General features: G+C 41.2%; 1 protein-coding gene across 1 annotated transcript; it reads left to right on the top strand.

Moving 5' to 3' along the window:
* Positions 1–12,523: 12,523 nt before the first annotated feature.
* On the top strand, positions 12,524–17,568 carry LOC102711928 (pollen-specific leucine-rich repeat extensin-like protein 1). Its single transcript, XM_040529122.1, has one exon. The coding sequence runs from the start codon at positions 12,525–12,527 to the stop codon at positions 17,223–17,225; it is 4,701 nt and encodes a 1,566-aa protein (XP_040385056.1). The 5' UTR covers position 12,524; the 3' UTR covers positions 17,226–17,568.
* The last annotated feature ends 1,263 nt before the right edge of the window (positions 17,569–18,831 follow it).

The raw sequence follows: 18,831 nt of genomic DNA, 5'->3' as shown, positions 1-18,831 counted from the left end.
GACAACTGATTTTCATGGGGTTGTTTTGAGGCTGCTAGAATCCCATTGATTTGTTTGCATTGGCAGCTGATAGGGAAGTGTCTTCATGCACAAATCTGTTTGCAGGCATAGATAATGTCCATGGCAGTATCCTTCAGAAGTGGCACTAGGGGGATCTTTGCCGTTTCACTGCTCCGCCGCCTCTTCCCCTTTCCCTCTACCATCCTTCCTCTTTCGTCACGATGCCTTACTGTCAAATCGCCATGAACTGAATGTATGTGACCATAAGTGAACCAGCATGGACCTATCACCAGTGCTGCATGCAGACAAATCAAGGTGGAAAATGTCATATTGAAACTGATGAGGGAGTTGATGAGACATTACTTAATACTTAATTAACACTGACAAATGCATAAGGGCAGCACTGAAGAAGAATATATGTGCGTAATCATAACAGATAGAGATTAGCAACTTACAAGTGTTGGTGATGCAGCATACGGCCATGCCTACCAAATATACAGCACCTGAAGTTGGATGCCCTGTCATTCAGGCTGTCCAAATAGATGCAAATTGATCACTGAATCATTGATGTCTCATGTCTATATAAATATTATGTCATGTTACATATATTGGTAATCAATCGAGAAATGCAATTTTTTTTCCAACAATTGTGTTGCATATTTATACTTTGCAGTATAAATATTTATTACATACTAGTTAAATACCCATGCTTTGCTACGGATATTATGATGTGTTATTAAATTTTCTTATATGAAATAGTCATTTTAATCTGAATTTATATGTAGATATCAATCTATATTTAACTGGTTTTTAATATCAAGAAATTTGAGGACTAAATTGTAAAACTATAGTGAGATTAGGTGGTGGTGGTAGATTTAATGTGAATCTACCACCACCACTACTCCTTTTTATAGGAGTATAAATATTGGTAATCATCGGTCGTTTGCAAAAATTAATGTAAACAACTATTAAATTATGCACTACCAACTTATTTTTGCATGAGGCCTCCTTATAGGCTGCTTGCAAAATTTATTTTTTTAATGTGGGGCATAAAGTAAGCCCGTCTATAATCTGTGAGAAAGAGATAGGATTGACCATCAACTCCCTATCCCCCTCTCGTCCACTCTCTCTCACTTCTCTACATACTCCTCTCACTTCTTCCCCATTATGTCTCTCTCACTAGCGGCACGCATTGGCTAGGTGATGGTGGCGACGACGATGGTGCCAAGTGGCGCACGGTAGCTTCATGACCGTGACGCAGGGATCCAGTAGGGACAACAATGAAGGCATAGGGATTCGGTAGAGGCGGCAACGAGCAACACATGGTGGCTTGGCGCACCCATAGAGAATGGATCCAGTGATGGCAACCCCAGGGAGGCCGAATCTAGCAGTGATGGCGACGACAACTACGGTAGCGAGTTGCATGGGGTCCAACAGGTGGAGACGATAACGGCGGCCGAATCCGAGGACCATGTGGAGGCCGGATCCAGTGGAGGTAGTGACGACTATGAGCCGGCGACTGACACTGGATGGCGATTAGACTATTTTTTTTTTTGAATTGCGATTTCTTTGGATTTGTTGTCATGGAAAATTATAACTCCAGGCAGTGAATGGCACCGACTACCCGCAAAAATATATATTTAAAGGCGGTTGGATCTATACCCGTGAAAATAATTGATTTAATTTCATGGGGTTGCTCGATGAAGCTGCTGAAACCCCTGCTTGCAAAGACCAGTCCCAACTGCCTCAAAAAGCATTTCTGTCGTACTAATTTAGAATACGCATTGACAGCTATAGGGAAGTGTCTTTATGCACAGATTTGTTTGCAAGCATAGGTAATGTCGATAGTTGCATCCTTCAGCAGCGGCACAAATAGTATCCTCTGTGTTTCACTGCTCCGCCACCTCTTCCCCTTTCCCCTGGCATCCTACCTCTTTCAGCAGGTTGCCGTACTATCGAATTGCCATGAATCGAAAGTATGTGACCACAAGTGAACCAGCATGGACCTATCACCAGTGCTGCATGCAGACAAATCAAGGAGAAAAATGTCATATTGAAACTGATGAGAGAGTTGATGAGACATTACTTAATACTTAATTAGCATTGACAAATGCATAAGGACAGCACAAAAGAAGGATATATGTGCTTAATCAGAACAGACCAACTTACAAGTGTTGGTGTGATGCAGCATACGGATTCCCGGTGTCTACCATGCCTACCAAATATACGGCACTTGAAGTTGGACGCCCTGTCATTCAGGCTGTCCAAAAATAGGTGTAAATTGATCACTGAATCATCGATGTCTCATGTCTATATATATATTATGTCATATTACATATATTGGTAATCAATCGAGAAATGCAATTTTTTTCCAACATTTGTGCTGCATATTTATAATTTGCAATCAACAGATATTTATTTAGACCTTAGTTAGAGTGCTAGCTCAAAAGTCAGTACACTGATCATATGATCTTTATACCTCTTTAGCTGGCTCAATTTATAGTACTACGTACATATGGTCGGTCAGGATAGCTATTCATATTTATATGCATGGGATGATGCATGTTAGTTGAGATTTAAGACAGACACGCGAGTGATAAACATCCATATGTATCGATGCATGTTCGTTGATCAATACTGTTCCACTGTTCTGTTAGATTGGCATTCATGAACACATGCATATATATATCGACTGTTGTGTGAAAGGCCATGTATCCTAGTGATTGCAGTGACCTAATTAGTACCTAAGGTCCTAGGTTTAAATCTTCGTAGGAGCATGATTTTTAGATTAGGTTATTTGAGGCTAAATTAATAAAATACTTGGGCTAGTTCCCAAATTTAAAAAAATAGTTGCATATATCCGGTTGGATATAGAGACCGGGTAAGAAAATAACCTTCTATAAAAAAAAATATTGACTGTTGACCAGTACTGTTCTGTTAGGTGGTGGCTTGATGCAAGTCCCGTACCATCAGATGCGCCATGCCTTTTCACTCTCCCAAGCAAGACATGGAACCAAAATATTGGGATATTTTGGTCCGAAGTAATTTGAAATTAAACAAATTTAAATACATTTAGCAAGATTCAAAAAAAGTTAAGAAAAATTGGGGAAAATATTTTCCGATTAGGGGACCAAAATTTCATTTCATAATTTCAAACTGCTATCTGAAGTGCTGGATCATCATCAGTTATGTGGTGTTGTGCTTAGAAGTTAAAATTGGAATTTCAAAACATAAATTTGAAATTTTATTTTCTAACATTTGATTTTAGATCGCTAAGATCACGTACATAAAAGTTTTACCATTAAATTATTTATTAATCCTTATTAAGCCGTTCAGCTTATGCTTAAATTCAGTGAGCAATGAGGCCAGCAGTGACCATGGAGACATCACTGTAGTAAAAAAAACACGTTGTAAAGAAAATAAATATATCTTTGATTTCCTTCTATTTTGCATGAATATAAACGTTGGAAGAGCAATTGCGGACATGTGCCACGGCGGCAAGACCATCATGATCCAAAGAGTCACAATTGAATCATCTCATTTGAATGAAGAACAACTAGTACGTACTTTGTAATAAACCAGCCGATTAAACTTTTTATTCGATTACTCGCATATTAAATCCGTGCTTGAACTAGCCTAATAGCTAGCAACCAAATTATTAGATGGCAAAACCAATACTTTATTTGCCTTGTATCTCGCATCCAGGTTCAATTTTTTTTATCTATTCACTTCTCTGTGTTGCATTGGATGATTGAGAATAGTATTAGAAATACTGGTATAGTAAGAGTAAATGTTTTACTAAAATTGATTAATTGATCTATATTATGCTAAACACCAAAATAACATATAATTTGTATTAATTGTCTGTGTAATGTTTAATATTTTAACTGAACCTTTTCATATAACATCTCTATTCCATCTTTTACAACATAGACATCAATCAAACCAAAAATTTGTGAGTATTAATGTGTTGGAATCGGCTTGACTAGCCTAAGAAAAATGATTAGAAAAAATAAATTGGCCAGGTTTCGTTGGAAGATTGTATCCCTCAAGAATTGAATCAGATGATTCCATCAACAAAAGTAATTAACCACACATCTCATGCCCTCCTAGTTGTGATGACTGTCTTCTATGTGGTTGCAAAGAGCCTGATGTTCATCCAATCATCTTGTGCATGAGTCATAACATATAGATAATTAATGCAATAAGTCAGTATGGTAATAAATAAAAAATCCAACTCTAACTCCAATTAACCTTTTATTACTATAGCCATAATTATTTAACAATAAATTTTGGATCTGATATAAATACCATGAACTTTTAAAATAAAAACATGCAAGTGGTGGTTTCAAGAAAGAGAGAAGAAAATCATCATCAATAATATCATTTGATTATATGAGTATAAGTGTTGTCTTATAACATATATATATTCTTGCATTCATATTCAAGAAAAACTCATAGCTATTCTCAATGACCACTTATTATTAAAAAATATTAATGGCTAATATGCCCAGGAACACATCTTACTAACAAAATAGCAAGCCTAGATGCTCTTACTTCAAGAATCACATGAAGAAGTTCTTGATAATCAGTCGCAAGATGTGTAAAGTGCTACTTGCAGTGATTTGGACTATGGATTAGCCTACTTCATTTTTATTGTATTCTTTGTAAGGCTTATGGTAATAAAACTAACATAGTACAAATAACGAAGAAATATGAGTACATGCATGGCGTTTTATCTTGATAAAGGATTTGTTGATGCCGACTGCTGAAAAGTTATAACTATGCTCATATTCCTGATGTCTCTCAAGCCTATGAAAATTCAATGATATTCCAATGATCCTAAGTTTTGTAATGAGCAAGACCAAGAATTTTTCATCACATCTCGATGCAGGGAGTGTTTTCTTCTTCCATTTCTCTTCATGGCTGAACTTATATTGCTGGTGAACTACCTAAAATGAATAGCTCCTGATCGATGAGTTACTATAGGAGTCATAGCAAGTAAGTGCAGCATGCATTTGTATGTACTTGACAGTACTCTGTTGCCACAAGGACCAAATGTTATTGGACCCTGCTACAATGCAATACATGAAGGTACATATCACTTCAACAACATTTATATGGGTTTACACAGACTTGGGCTCCATTGTATTTCGTCTATGCAGGCCTCGCAATAAGAAATATTGGAAATAAGTTATTGACAAGTACTCCCTTCGTATTATAATAGATGACATCGTTAACTTTTTGACACATGTTTGACTATTTATCTCATTCAAAGGATTTATATAATTATCATTTATTTTGTTACGATTAGGTTTTTACTAAATATATATTAATTATTACTTACATTTTCATAAATTTGCATAAAACTTTTGAATAAGACAAATGGTCAAACATATATCAAAATTTCAACAACATCGTTTACTAAATACAGAGAGAATATGTGAAAGAAAAAAGAGCTAAACTGTAAGTACTCCAATTTTTCCTCATAGAAGAAGGATCTACCGCCTTTTCATATTAAGGAGAGGAAATAGCGGTTCTAGCCTCTAGGTATGCATATTAGAGATATATTTTACAAACAGAACAACTAAGCAGCCAAAGAGGCTGGTATATATTATCTTAAACTAGAAGATTAAGAGCTTGAATCGACTCATGTCCTCGGCAGCTCGACAAGCGACCTGATTGTTGTCTCGATATACTTCTTGAAACACTCGCCTGTTCCTTTTTAGCCACATTGTGAGAAAGTACACCCACGATCTTCATGCTAACTGATGTAATTTGTACTGTTTAAGCATTTTTTTCAGTGGACATTTTGTATAACATATATCTTAATTGAATATGTAACTAATATAGTAAAGAGGATGATGGACCCGGATAGGAATGTTAGCACTATGGAGATGATTCTTGTATTTCGCTGAAAGGGCGTGCAGGTACCTAAAGGGCATCAATCTATGATAAATTGATGATGACACAGCGAGCAATACTTTATTAGCGAAGAATCAATCACAATATATATAATTGGAGAACAAGTAAGAACGTGCGTAATAAACTTTGGTATTCCCTGCTACCTATATCACTTCATTCTGTTTTGTTTTTTTTTGTATTTTTGCTTCCTAGAAAGATTCTACTTAGAAATCATTGCAAAATCAACACAATACAGGTTGCAATAATGCATATCTTGAACTCTAAACATTTCTATAGTTCTTTGCAGATTTCATGCTTCACTTTATTATAGCACACGATGGCACACTGATAGTTCATCTATTGCGCAAATCAATCTGTGTCACAAAGACCACTGTAACAACAAGATTCTTGATGACTCTCAAGCCCATAGCACAAAATGACGCAAGATCTTGTAAAAGAAAGCACCGTCCAATAAGTTATACAGATGACATTATCAGATGTGCTTCCATTTGTATCTCATCTTTCAATGCTAACTTGCTCATTTGGGATATATACTCTATCATCCAGATAACTTAAAACATGTGTCTGCATCATACCTCATGTCCCAAATATATATGTTTTAAGGTTAGCTTTTACAAGTTTCTGAAGATATGATACGTTTTACCCTACTATGATATAACATGTTGGCCATTATTACTATGCAGGAATGATTTATTTTTTTCACAAGAAAAGGTTTTCTTCTCCGCAGCAATTTATCTCCTTAATTAGTCACTAGCTCCCTACCCGGTGGGCTTTTCTCCGGAAGCAGGGTTTATTGGATTTTATTGTAGTGGTATACCAACTGTTAGTTAGGGTGGCCAGGGAGTGTTTACCTATGACTATGAGCATGTGTTTCTTATGTCTGCCCCTTGATTTATCACCCCTTTAGTCTTTTATCTTTTATTGGTCATTGATTTATAGGCGGGAAGATAAGTACCCTGGCTCGAGCCCATATATCTATTACCATTTATTTATCGGATCTCCAAAACGGGAAACAAGAAAAGTAATAGAAATCGTGTGCCAGCAAGAGATATGAAATTCACTAGTTTTATTCTCAAATCAATATACAAGTTATTTCCCCTGCAAGAAATCTAAGCTACAGGTAGCATTGTTGACTGAGCTAATAAGGCCAGAAGTGCTACCTAGATGCATATGTTATCATCATGGAAATTTGTTTGAGCCTAACCATTAATTTTCGTGGATGTGCTGAAAACCTTATAGCATTTGCTGTTGTTCTTTGAAGAGATGATCGACTCCCTTTCTGGTACCATCCTGGCTATGATGCATCCCTGATGTTTCCCATGCCTTGAAAATATGCTCCTATTTCCCGCAGATGCATATATCGGCAACAATAAATCATGGCAAAGTATCCTACTATCTAGCAGTCTGTTGAGATTGAAGTACCCCAAGCCTTGCCATACTTTCGACTCTGAGTGAGATTTTGAGATTGAAATACCCCAAAACTGCACCCTTTGCATAACCTGTTGGCTGGGATGAACTTATATTGTTATGAACTTTTGATAAATCCTGATAAAATATTGACAAGCAAAGAGCACACACATTACTCACTTGTTACTCTATAGAACCAACAGCAATCCTAGAGTTGACATAAAACAGAGTTGTCACTTGTCAGTTGCATTTCTTTTTAAACAGTGCAACTTGTCAATTTCATTTTGGGCTCTGGATGGCAGTATGAAAAAAAAAAGAATCTAACAAGTGAAATAAAAGAGTTGCAATACTCTATAAATGCCACTGACAAATGTGTCAAAAATGAGAAGATTTTCTCATTTGTTGATACTGTCAAAATCCTGCTCTGCATCCTGGGGAAAATGAGAAGATTCAGCAGCCACATGGCATTTGTTGATACTGTCAAAAGACAATACCTTCAGGATTTCCTAAACTAAAAATTTTAGGACGTGTAGGACCTTGCTGCACAGCCACGTAATGAGACTTCCATTTTCTTTTTCCTTTTATATTAGGAGAATCATATAACAATTCTATCTTCTATCTTTATTGAAAGTAAATAAAATTGGGACTCAGCGAACACATAGTTCTTGCAAAAACTGAAAAAAAAAGTTATTCGCAAGCTGCACCTACTACCAGCTTTGTTTATGCAGAAAATAATACAGATAACCACCAGTAGAGGCAGAGGGAAAGGGCAAGGACGCTGCTGAAAAGATTAAATAGATCTGTTCTTCCAATGTTTGCTGCTGAAAATAATACAGATAATCAGCAGGAAACATTGGAAGAGCAGATCTATTGGAGTGATGTTTTGTATAGATACTCGATACAAAATCATTGGCTGGCTAAACTCCCCAATGCTTCTCATGCTCACAAACTCAGCAGAGGCTTTCAGATTAGCTGGTCTGAAAATAGAGTTTTCACTTCCTCCCCGGTGCTTCTCATGCTTGTACGGACCTTCCCTTCCTTCTAGATTAGTTATAGGAAAATTACTTACTGCCCTAAATGGTTGAAGGAAATTCCTCATGATTTTTTTATTCTATTTGACAGAACAAATATCAGCTTTAATTGCTGATGTTTTTTTGAATGAATAGCACCAAATTAAGAGTCTATTGTAAGGCACAATATGCGTGAATTGGGTGTAGCTTGTAACATGAAACTGGATTCCATATGCCTCCCATGCTCAATTCCTCCACAGTGTCTATTCATTTGGTTTCTATTAAGATAACAGTGTACCATAGATCTGTCTCTCTGAGGTATGTTTATCTCTCTGAAAACTGAACTTATTTGCAATGTGATGGTTACATCAGACAAATAAAGCAGAACATCAACAGATATTTGCATACACAGCTCAAACACACTTGTGCTCGGTATTTCATTAACTTTTCTTAGAGAAGGGTATTTCTTTACCCGGCCTCTACGTCCAACTGGACACATGGAGCCCTTTTAAATTGGGAGCTCAAACAAATCAATCTGAAATCCGCTCCGCTACTATGGAGATTTGAACTCAATACTTTAGAGTGCTACTCACATCCCTGCAACCACTAGAATACATGTTATTTTGTAGTATTTATTTAAATACCTTCCTGAACCGAAAGTACAACTACTAATTAACTATATCTATCCTACAGTGCACCAACTACTCTTACTCACTGGACAAATCATACAATCCAGAATCACCCGTATTAATCTAATAACCCAAATAATCTTCTATTATGAGAGTTTATAATTTTCCAAATATATACTTTCTATATATTAAATACTTTCTATATATTAGAAATTATCTTACTAATTATAGGGTTTTCATAGTTAGAAATAATCTTTCCAATTATAAATAATACAAACTAATACAAACACTTCCTATATATACTAGAGACTTTATATAAAGATAAGGATATAAACTTTCCAATTATAAAGTTTTTCATAAACATGCACTATGTACCGTTAGATCAAAGTTCAACGACAGCACCGGAGCGGCTGGCACAGTAGCACAAGCCAGTGCGACACACCATTAAAACATAAGTAACGATGCCAAGACAATGAAGTTAGTATTCATCAACACGTCGTAGCTATGCTCATTATCAGGTCGATCAAGACTCTAAACCATAATTACTAGACACTCAAATGACCAAATAACTAACAATAACAATAAATAAATTGTTGGTAAATAGTAATGAGTATTAGTAGTTTAGAAATATTGTGTTGACAACATCATTTAGGTTAAATAAGTGAACTCCTTGCTCTGTCAAATGATGCATCACAATAGGATATTTTTTAATCATTGAATGATAAATGTGCACCTATCCAAATAATAATGAATAAGAACCACAACCAGCGGAAACATCATAATAAATTTTACTTTGTTAGAGCTTATGTGATAAATATTTTCTTATGTCCAATTAATATTTGATTAAAATGTCTTTTTATGTAATATAAGGTGAAATGACTATATTTATTTTTAAATAAAAATTAAATATTGAATTACGTATTATTTGAGAGTTGCACAGCCATTTTGTTTATTTAGTATATACATACATCAACAATTTTTAATTTAACGTAAAGATACATAAAGTAGGTTTCATTAAATTTAGCTTTACAGAGTTTAGATAATACAAATGAATTATTTAATTAAAATTATCAAGGTAATGTGTGTACTTGATTTTGCATTGATGCTAAAATTAATATCTGAACTTGTTGCAATGCTTCTAAAATTTACTTATGAACTTGGTCTTGCTATCCATACTTGGAAACCTCCACTTGTAATGTGTGCTAACCTACAATTAGTTTTTCAAAGCTAGAATAGTCACTATTAACAGATGGTTTACTGTTATTTTATTAGAATTTGTTTAGATAATCAAAGCAACAAATATTTAATATATAGACAAACTTTAAATGTTTGGTTTATATTGTATATTGAAATTAATAGAGTTTAGGATATTTTCCTAAATAGAGTCATAGCATTAGCACGAGTATATTATACCATAATGAATTGGATGAACACACTGGTATCAATTGGAGGTGCACCGGTCGGCACAACGAACGGGCATGCATGCAGTAACCATTGCTATGGTTAGGACGAGCATATTTACTCCCTTTAATTGTTTTTTATTTGACGCTAGTGATTTTTAATCTATGTTTAAATAACTGTTTGTCTTATTAAACTGTTGTTTTTTTTGGATCATTTGACAGCGTTAAGATGAGCATTATATTCCCTCCTGAGGTAATGTCTTTTCTACGGTGGCTAGGTACCTAGACGGTCATCTTTTGGTGTTCGAGAAAAAAAGACAAACAATATACTTTTAAACAAAAAATAATTTACGAATAAAAACTTTATATACATATTCTTATCGATCTAAAAGTAAAGACAGGATAATAAATTAACCACGATAAGAAAAATCTTAAATTAACTCTAAATTGAAGATTAAAAATTTAACTTTAACTTATAAATATAAGCAAGGACGAAAAACCACTAGGTTGTTAGGTCTAAACCGGACCCTCATCTAGTAACAACGACTGAAGCCCACACTTCATCAGTACCTCGCTCTCATGGCAGCAGAAAATAATGCAGGTGGGCCCAAATCCGGCAGCGTTCCATGCCTACGGAGACGACGATGAGATGGTGGATCACACGCACGTTCGTCCCCCTATGCTGTTCCATCGGCGTTTTGCAAACTCTAGGTCACATCGCCTGCACTGCAAAATAGGTCCACTCGGGTAGCTGCATTCTGGATGTCTCTCACGCCCATGAGACATGGATTAATGACCATGATTATTATGTTTTAGTTGCATTATCTTCTTGAGCCTGAGATATATATACTACTGCAATGGTGCTCGCCTGTGCAAGCTCCAATTTATAAGGTCCGCCTAGTGATCAAATGTTTGAAAATTTTAATTTCATCAATTAAATTCGGTCACTCTCATTGAATGATAATCTGAAGACGTGTACACAAGTGAAAAGGTGCATACATGCCCTCCTCCTATGCATTGCGCGTATGTTTGATACAACAAAAAAATCAGACGTTTGATCAATAGCTAAAGTGCAATTTATATCTAGACGGTTGCGAATTATTTAGTATGACTCGTGTGTTTCTCACTCCTCAAGATGGCTCCAATAATGTCAATTAAATAATTATTACAGTTTTTGGGAAAAAAGAATCAACAATCTTAATAATGGTACAATGAATATTATGCTTTTTCCTTTTTGTTCTTCTTCTCACCTTAATGTTTGTAACACATCTGTTAATAATTATTACTGTTGATTTTCTTTTTTAAAAATTCCATGTAGTTTAACAACATGTGGATCATATGTTATGAAATTATTTCCCATGGTGAATCTAAGAATATACCACCTCCAGTTTCATAACTTCTGTTATTTTGGATAAGATTAAGGTTAACTTTTTAAAATTTTGGCTATCCATAATTTTTTAAATATATAATTTAAAACACACGAGAACATGTAAATAAAATTAAACATTTTTTTACACATTACAACAACAAAAATATAGTCAAAGATATATTTAGAGAGCATCTCATCGTTAAAAACAACAGGAATTATCATTACGGAGGGAGTGGATCTTTTCATATTAAATCATATGAGTATATAGAAATTGGTTGTCAAATATTTAAAATGATTTAGGATAATTCTAAAATGAAAAGTAATTTGAAATGAAGAGAGTATATTATTTATGAAATATGCATTATCTTAAAAGGTAAAAATAATTACGCTAACATTAATTAGCGTGTCTCTGAAACAGTACTTTAATTAACAGTTGTTTCAAAATTCAAAATAAAAATAAAAAACAGAGTAGTAATATATATTGTGCCGGGAATGCATGCCTCCATCTGCATGTGTGTACGGTCAATGGTCAAACTAACGAAAGGGAGCATGCATGGCTCGTCTCCTCCAACCTCGCGCCAAAACAGCGGAGCCAGCCAAGACAACGGACGAGACGCGCGCGCGCCGGAGGCCACGACCGCCGGCCACCACCCGTCTCCCTTGACGCGAGCGCCACCGCAAAGCTGTTTTCCTACGGCTGCAATGGCCGGGACGGGGGGGGGGGGGGGGGCGCTCGCCCATATAACCACCACCTCCACACTGTTCGATCTTCGTCGACCCACCCATGGTCATGGACCTCCACCACCTCGCCCCCGGCGGGCGCCGCCTCGCCGCGGTGCTTCTCCTCCTCGCCGCCACCGCCTGCCTCTCCGCCTCCAATGTCGCCGCGGTTACCACCTCCGAGGCGTCCTTCATCGCCCACCGCCAGCTCCTCGCCATGAAGGAGGCCGGCGCCGGCGTCGACGGCGACCTCCCCACCGACTTTGAGTTCGACGACCGCGTCGGCGTCGCCGTCGGCGACTTCCCCAACCCTCGCCTCCGCCGCGCGTACATCGCGCTGCAGGCGTGGCGCCGGGCGTTCTACTCCGACCCCAAGGGGTACACCAACAATTGGGTCGGCAACGACGTCTGCTCCTACAACGGCGTCGTCTGCGTCGCCGCGCTCGACGACCCCAAGATCATGGTCGTCGCCGGCATCGACCTCAACGGCGCCGACATCGCCGGGTACCTCCCGCCGGAGCTAGGGCTGCTGACCGACCTCGCCTTCTTCCACATCAACACCAACCGCTTCTGCGGCATCATCCCCAAGAGCATGTCGCGGCTGACGCTGCTGCACGAGTTCGACGTCAGCAACAACCGCTTCGTCGGCCTCTTCCCCTTCGTCGTGCTCGAGATGGCGTCGCTGAAATACCTCGACATCCGGTTCAACGACTTCGAGGGCGAGCTTCCGCCGGGGCTGTTCGACAAGGACCTCGACGCCATCTTCGTCAACAGCAACCGCTTCGTCGGGTACATCCCGGGGAACCTCGGCAACTCCACCGCCTCCGTCATCGTGTTCGCCAACAACCAGTTCGTCGGCTGCATCCCCAAGAGCATCGGCCACATGGAGAAGACGCTCGACGAGATCAGCTTCACCAACAACAAGCTCGACGGGTGCGTGCCCATGGAGATCGGCTACCTGAAGAACACCTACGTCATCGACGTCAGCGGCAACGTGCTCGTCGGCACGCTGCCGACCACGCTCTCCAACTGCAGCAAGCTGGAGCAGCTCGACGTGTCGAGGAACGTCTTCACCGGCGTCGTGCACGAGGCCATCTGCGAGCTCCCCGTGCTCGTCAACTTCAGCTTCGCCTTCAACTTCTTCAACTCGGAGTCGGCGCCGTGCATGCCGTCGGAGAACGCCAACGTCACGCTCGACGACCGGAGCAACTGCCTCGGCTCGCTGCGCCCGGCGCAGAAGACGACGCTGCAGTGCGCGCCCGTGCTGGCGCGCCCCGTCGACTGCAGCAAGCACGTCTGCTCCGGCTACCCGACGCCCGGGAAGCCGGCGGTGCCGCCGGAGAAGCCGCCGCTCATCTCGGTGCCAGTGGGACCTCCGGTGCTCCCGGCAAAGCCCCCGGAGATGGCGCCAAGTGAGGATGTGCCGTCACCGTCGCCACTGCCTTCCTATCCATCACCCAAGAAGTTTTCGCCATCGCCACCCCAAGCACCAACTCCATCAGAGGAGCCACCGAAAGAACCCAGCGAACCAACGCCATCGCCACCCCAAGCACCACCTCCATCAGAGGAGTCACCGAATGAACCCAGCGAACCAACGCCATCGCCAATGGCGCCAGCACCTGCACCGTATAGTCACCTGTCGCCAAAAACACAGAAGCATTCTCCACCGCCACCACAAGAGCAGCCTCCTGTTGCCTCCTCTCCACCACCAACTCCGGTGAGCTCACCGCCACCAGCTGAGAAGTCTCCTCCTACACCTACACCGAAGGCCTCGCCTGCAGCGCCACCTGCTCCAGAGGGCTACACACCTTCCCCTGGAAAGTCTCCGCCATCAGAGGCTCCCCCAACTTCTCCACCTTCTTCAGAGAAGTCTCCTCCGCCACCGGCTCCAGAGAGCTACACACCTTCTCCAGGAAAGTCTCCACCACCATCAGAGAAGTCTTCTCCACCACCTACTCCAGGAAAGTCTCCAACACAAGAACCTCCCACTTCCCCACCTCCTTCAGAGAAGTCATCTCCACCGCCGGCTCCAGAGGAATACACTCCTACCCCGAAAAAATCTTCACCACCACAGGCACCATCGACATCTCCACCTCCATCAGAGAAGTCATCTCCACCGCCGGCTCCAGAGGAATACACTCCTACCCCAGGAAAATCTTCACCGACTCCTCCACCTCCCTTAGAGAAGTCATCTCCACCACCGGCTCCAGAGGGCCACACACCTTCTCCAGAAAAATCTTCACCACCACAGGCACCACCGACTTCTCCACCTCCCTTAGAGAAGTCATCTCCACCACCGGCTCCAGAGGGCCACACGCCTTCTCCAGAAAAATCTTCACCACCACAGGCACCCTCGACTTCCCCACCTCCCTTAGAGAAGTCATCTCCACCACCGGCTCCAGAGGAATACACTCCTACCCCAGGAAAATCTTCACCACCACAGACACCACCGACTTCTCCACCTCCCTCAGAGAAGTCATCTCCACCACCGGCTCCAGAGGGCCACACACCTTCTCTAGAAAAATCTTCACCACCACAGGCACCCTCGACTTCCTCACCTCCCTTAGAGAAGTCATCTCCACCGTCAACTCCAGAGGAATACACTCCTACCCCAGGAAAATCTTCACCACCACAGGCACCACCGACTTCTCCACCTTCCTCAGAGAAGTCATCTCCACCGCCGGCTCCAGAGGGCCACACACCTTCTCCAGAAAAATCTTCACCACCACAGGCACCCTCGACTTCCCCACCTCCCTTAGAGAAGTCATCTCCACCGCCGGCTCCAGAGGAATACACTCCTACCCCAGGAAAATCTTCACCACCGCAGGCATCACCGACTTCTCCACCTCCCTCAGAGAAGTCATCTCCACCGCCGGCTCCAGAGGAATACACTCCTACCCCGGGAAAATCTTCACCACCACAAGCACCCTCGACTTCTCCACCTCCCTCAGAGAAGTCATCTCCACCGCCGGCTCTAGAGGGCCACACACCTCCCGGAAAATCTTCCCCAGAGACGCCCCCGACTTCCCCACCTCCATCGGAGAAGGCAACTCCACCACCGGCTCCAGAGGGCCACACGCCTTCCCCAGAAAAATCATCACCACCAGAGGCACCCTCAACTTCCCCACCTCCCTCGGAGAAGGCAACTGCACCACCGGCTCCAGTGAGCTCTCCACCAACCCTAGAAAAAACTTCATCACCACCGTCAGCTCTAGTTAGCCCACCGCCATTACCGATCAAAGCTCTGTCACCACCAACTCATGTGAGCTCTCCACCATCCCCAGTGAAACCTTCCTCACCACCACCAGCTCCAGTAAGTGCACCACCATCTCCGGTGAAATCTTCATCGTCACCACCGGCTTCGGTTAGCTCACCACCATCCTTAGAAAAATCTTCTTCATCTCCACCAGCTCCAGTTAGCTCTCCGCCACTACCAGAGAAATCCTACTCACCACCATCAACTCCTATTAGCTTACCACCACCAGTGAAATTTTCCTCACCACCACCAGAACCAGTTAGTTCATCACCACCTGCAAAGTCTCCACCACAACCAACTCCAGTCACCTCACCATCACCACCAACTCATGTAAGCTCACCACCATCAGAGGCAAAGTCTCCACCAACACCAGTGAGCTCTCCCCCTCCTGAAGAGAAGTCCCCACCATCGCCTACTCCAGTGATCTCAGCGCCACCCTCAGACAAGTCACAACCGCCACCCACACCAACACTAAAGAGCTCTCCACCATCTGTTGATGAATATGTTCCTCCATCTCCAATGAAATCAACTCCACCACCCTCAACAAAGACCCCACCATCACCTACGCCAACGAGCCCAACCCCACCATCAGAAAAGTCACAACCACCACCCACACCAGAACCAAAGAGTTCTCCACCATCTGAAGATGAGTATATGCCACCATCTCCAATGAAACCAACTCTACCTCCAGCTGAGAAGTCCGAGTCACCGCCTTCTCCGGCTGAGTCTCTACCCCCACCAATGAAGTCGCCACCACCACAAACACCAATTATCTCGGAACCGCCACCAATGAAGTCTTCACCACCACAAAAACCAATTATCACAGAACCACCACCAAAAGCACCAGTGATCTCAGAACCACCGCCAGCTAAGTCTTCACCTCCACACGTACCAATTAACCCACCACCAACATCGGAGGAGTCTTCCCCACCAACACTAGTAAGCTCATCACCACCAGAAGTGAAACCTCTACCTCCTCCGACTCCAGTGAGCTTACCTCCTCCTATAGTTAAGTCTTCACCGCCACCAGCTCCTATTAGCTCACCACCACCTCCGGTTAAATCGCCGCCACCACCGACTCCAGTGAGCTCACCCCCACCAGCTCCGGTGAGCTCACCTCCTCCTCCGGTTAAATCACCTCCCCCGCCGGCTCCAATAAGCTCACCACCTCCTCCGGTTAAGTCTCCACCGCCACCAGCACCGGTTAGCTCACCACCACCAGCGCCGGTTAGCTCACCGCCTCCTCCAGAGAAGTCACCACCTCCACCGGCACCAATTAGCTCACCGCCTCCTCCAGTGAAGTCTCCACCTCCACCTGCCCCAGTCAGCTCACCACCTCCGGCAGCCACCACTCCCCCAATAAAACATGAGCCGTCACCAAAATCAGAATCATCGGCTCCACCAACCATGGAATCTGAAGCTCCACCATCATTTGACACCGTGATCTTACCGCCGGTGATGGCGCACCAATACGCCTCACCACCACCCCCTCAATTCCAAGGGTACTAAGTACCATGGAGAGATTAACAAAGACGACACGGCAACGTCGATGAGAAGTTATCCATAACTACAAAATCTCGCATGCATATGTGTAGCAACTCTCTAGCGGCAAAGTGCATGCGCATTCCACTTGATTTTTTTTGTATCCATCCAAATATATATTGTTGGTTCTTCTAGCTAGGTACATATATGTATGTGCTGGAGCGCACATGAGCAAACTATATGTGAGATCTACGCAAGGTGTATGCATGCAACGGGGGATGTCATATTCATGATGCATGCCTTGTGGTAGAAATATATAATATATCCCTTTTTATTCAACAGATGAAATGAAATTATTTATCTGAGCAAAGGTGTGAGATCGAACAAAACGAAGTTGTTTGATGTGATCTTCCATGACTATTTGCTTTATGTACTATGATTACACAATTGCCTCTTTATGTTACTTGAAATGACCTTTAGATGTATTCAATCTCTCTTCTTGGTTATGTTGTCATGCATAGTTGCAATCCCACTGTTGTGACAGGAATAAAATGCAATGTTTCAAAAGGCAAGGAATGTATCTAGCAAAAAGATATAGATATGAACTTATTATCTGTCTATAATGTGTAATCCATTGTAAAAATAAATAAATAAATAAGTCTGTAATCATGTTATTTTGCAAGCATTCTTTCAGGTTGGATGAAACATCATGCTGTTCTTTGATGGATCGCTGCTTGTCATGTACTCAAATGTTTTTTTTTTGTTTACAGTAATATTTTGATCAGCAAATTTTGCCCCTTCAAAGTTATAGGGATTGTTGCTTGTCATGGACTCAAATATTTTTGTTTGCATGTAATAACTTTTGCGTAACTACTCTATGATCATTCTATCTCTTCATATGATTAGCCAGATAGGAAAATAGGGTGATAGCTTTGCAAGCAACCAACAAGTGATCACTGGCTATATTTCAGATAGCTGAAAACTAGAAGATTTTTTATTTTTTTGTGACAACTATTTAATGGTATAAACGATTGAATTAACTACTACAAAGTTAAAATCCACTTCAAAAATATGAGATAATAAACCTCTATATAGAATCTTTTTAAAAAAATATATACTTTTAGTAACTCGGGAAGCGTGCTTATAAATCCAAGAAAAAACTAAGAAAAATCTAACAAAAGAATGCAGCCCTACAAAAGTACCAGTGAGATCCATATTAAAGGGTAAATGATGAATGAATTTAACTGAAACAAAACACAATAATACCTCCAGATTCATATAAGAGTAAAACAAGATATCTATCCTGGAAGGCTAAAAATAATACCATCATCATAATTGATGGAGAAACAAGATCTGAAAACTACATTACAACAAGAGGGTCATTCTAATGGGGGATTTAACTTTTTGCCATTTTTAGAAATGACACCTTATATATTTGCCACCCGCTGTCTATGACACGTGGGTCCTCATGTGTCTATGACATGTGGGTCCAGTGACAAATATGTTAGTGTCATTTCTAAGAGTGACAAAAAGTTAATTATTCCCATTCTAATGCATGATTTCCATTGTTGCCCCAATGTAAGATACCTGTGAAACTGAACTGTTTTGATACATGTCATAAGTTAATTATCTA

The sequence above is a fragment of the Oryza brachyantha genome, chromosome 11 (genome assembly GCF_000231095.2).
Source record: "Oryza brachyantha chromosome 11, ObraRS2, whole genome shotgun sequence".
Classification (NCBI taxonomy): Eukaryota; Viridiplantae; Streptophyta; class Magnoliopsida; order Poales; family Poaceae; genus Oryza; species Oryza brachyantha.
This window is presented reverse-complemented; position numbering and strand designations above follow the sequence as displayed.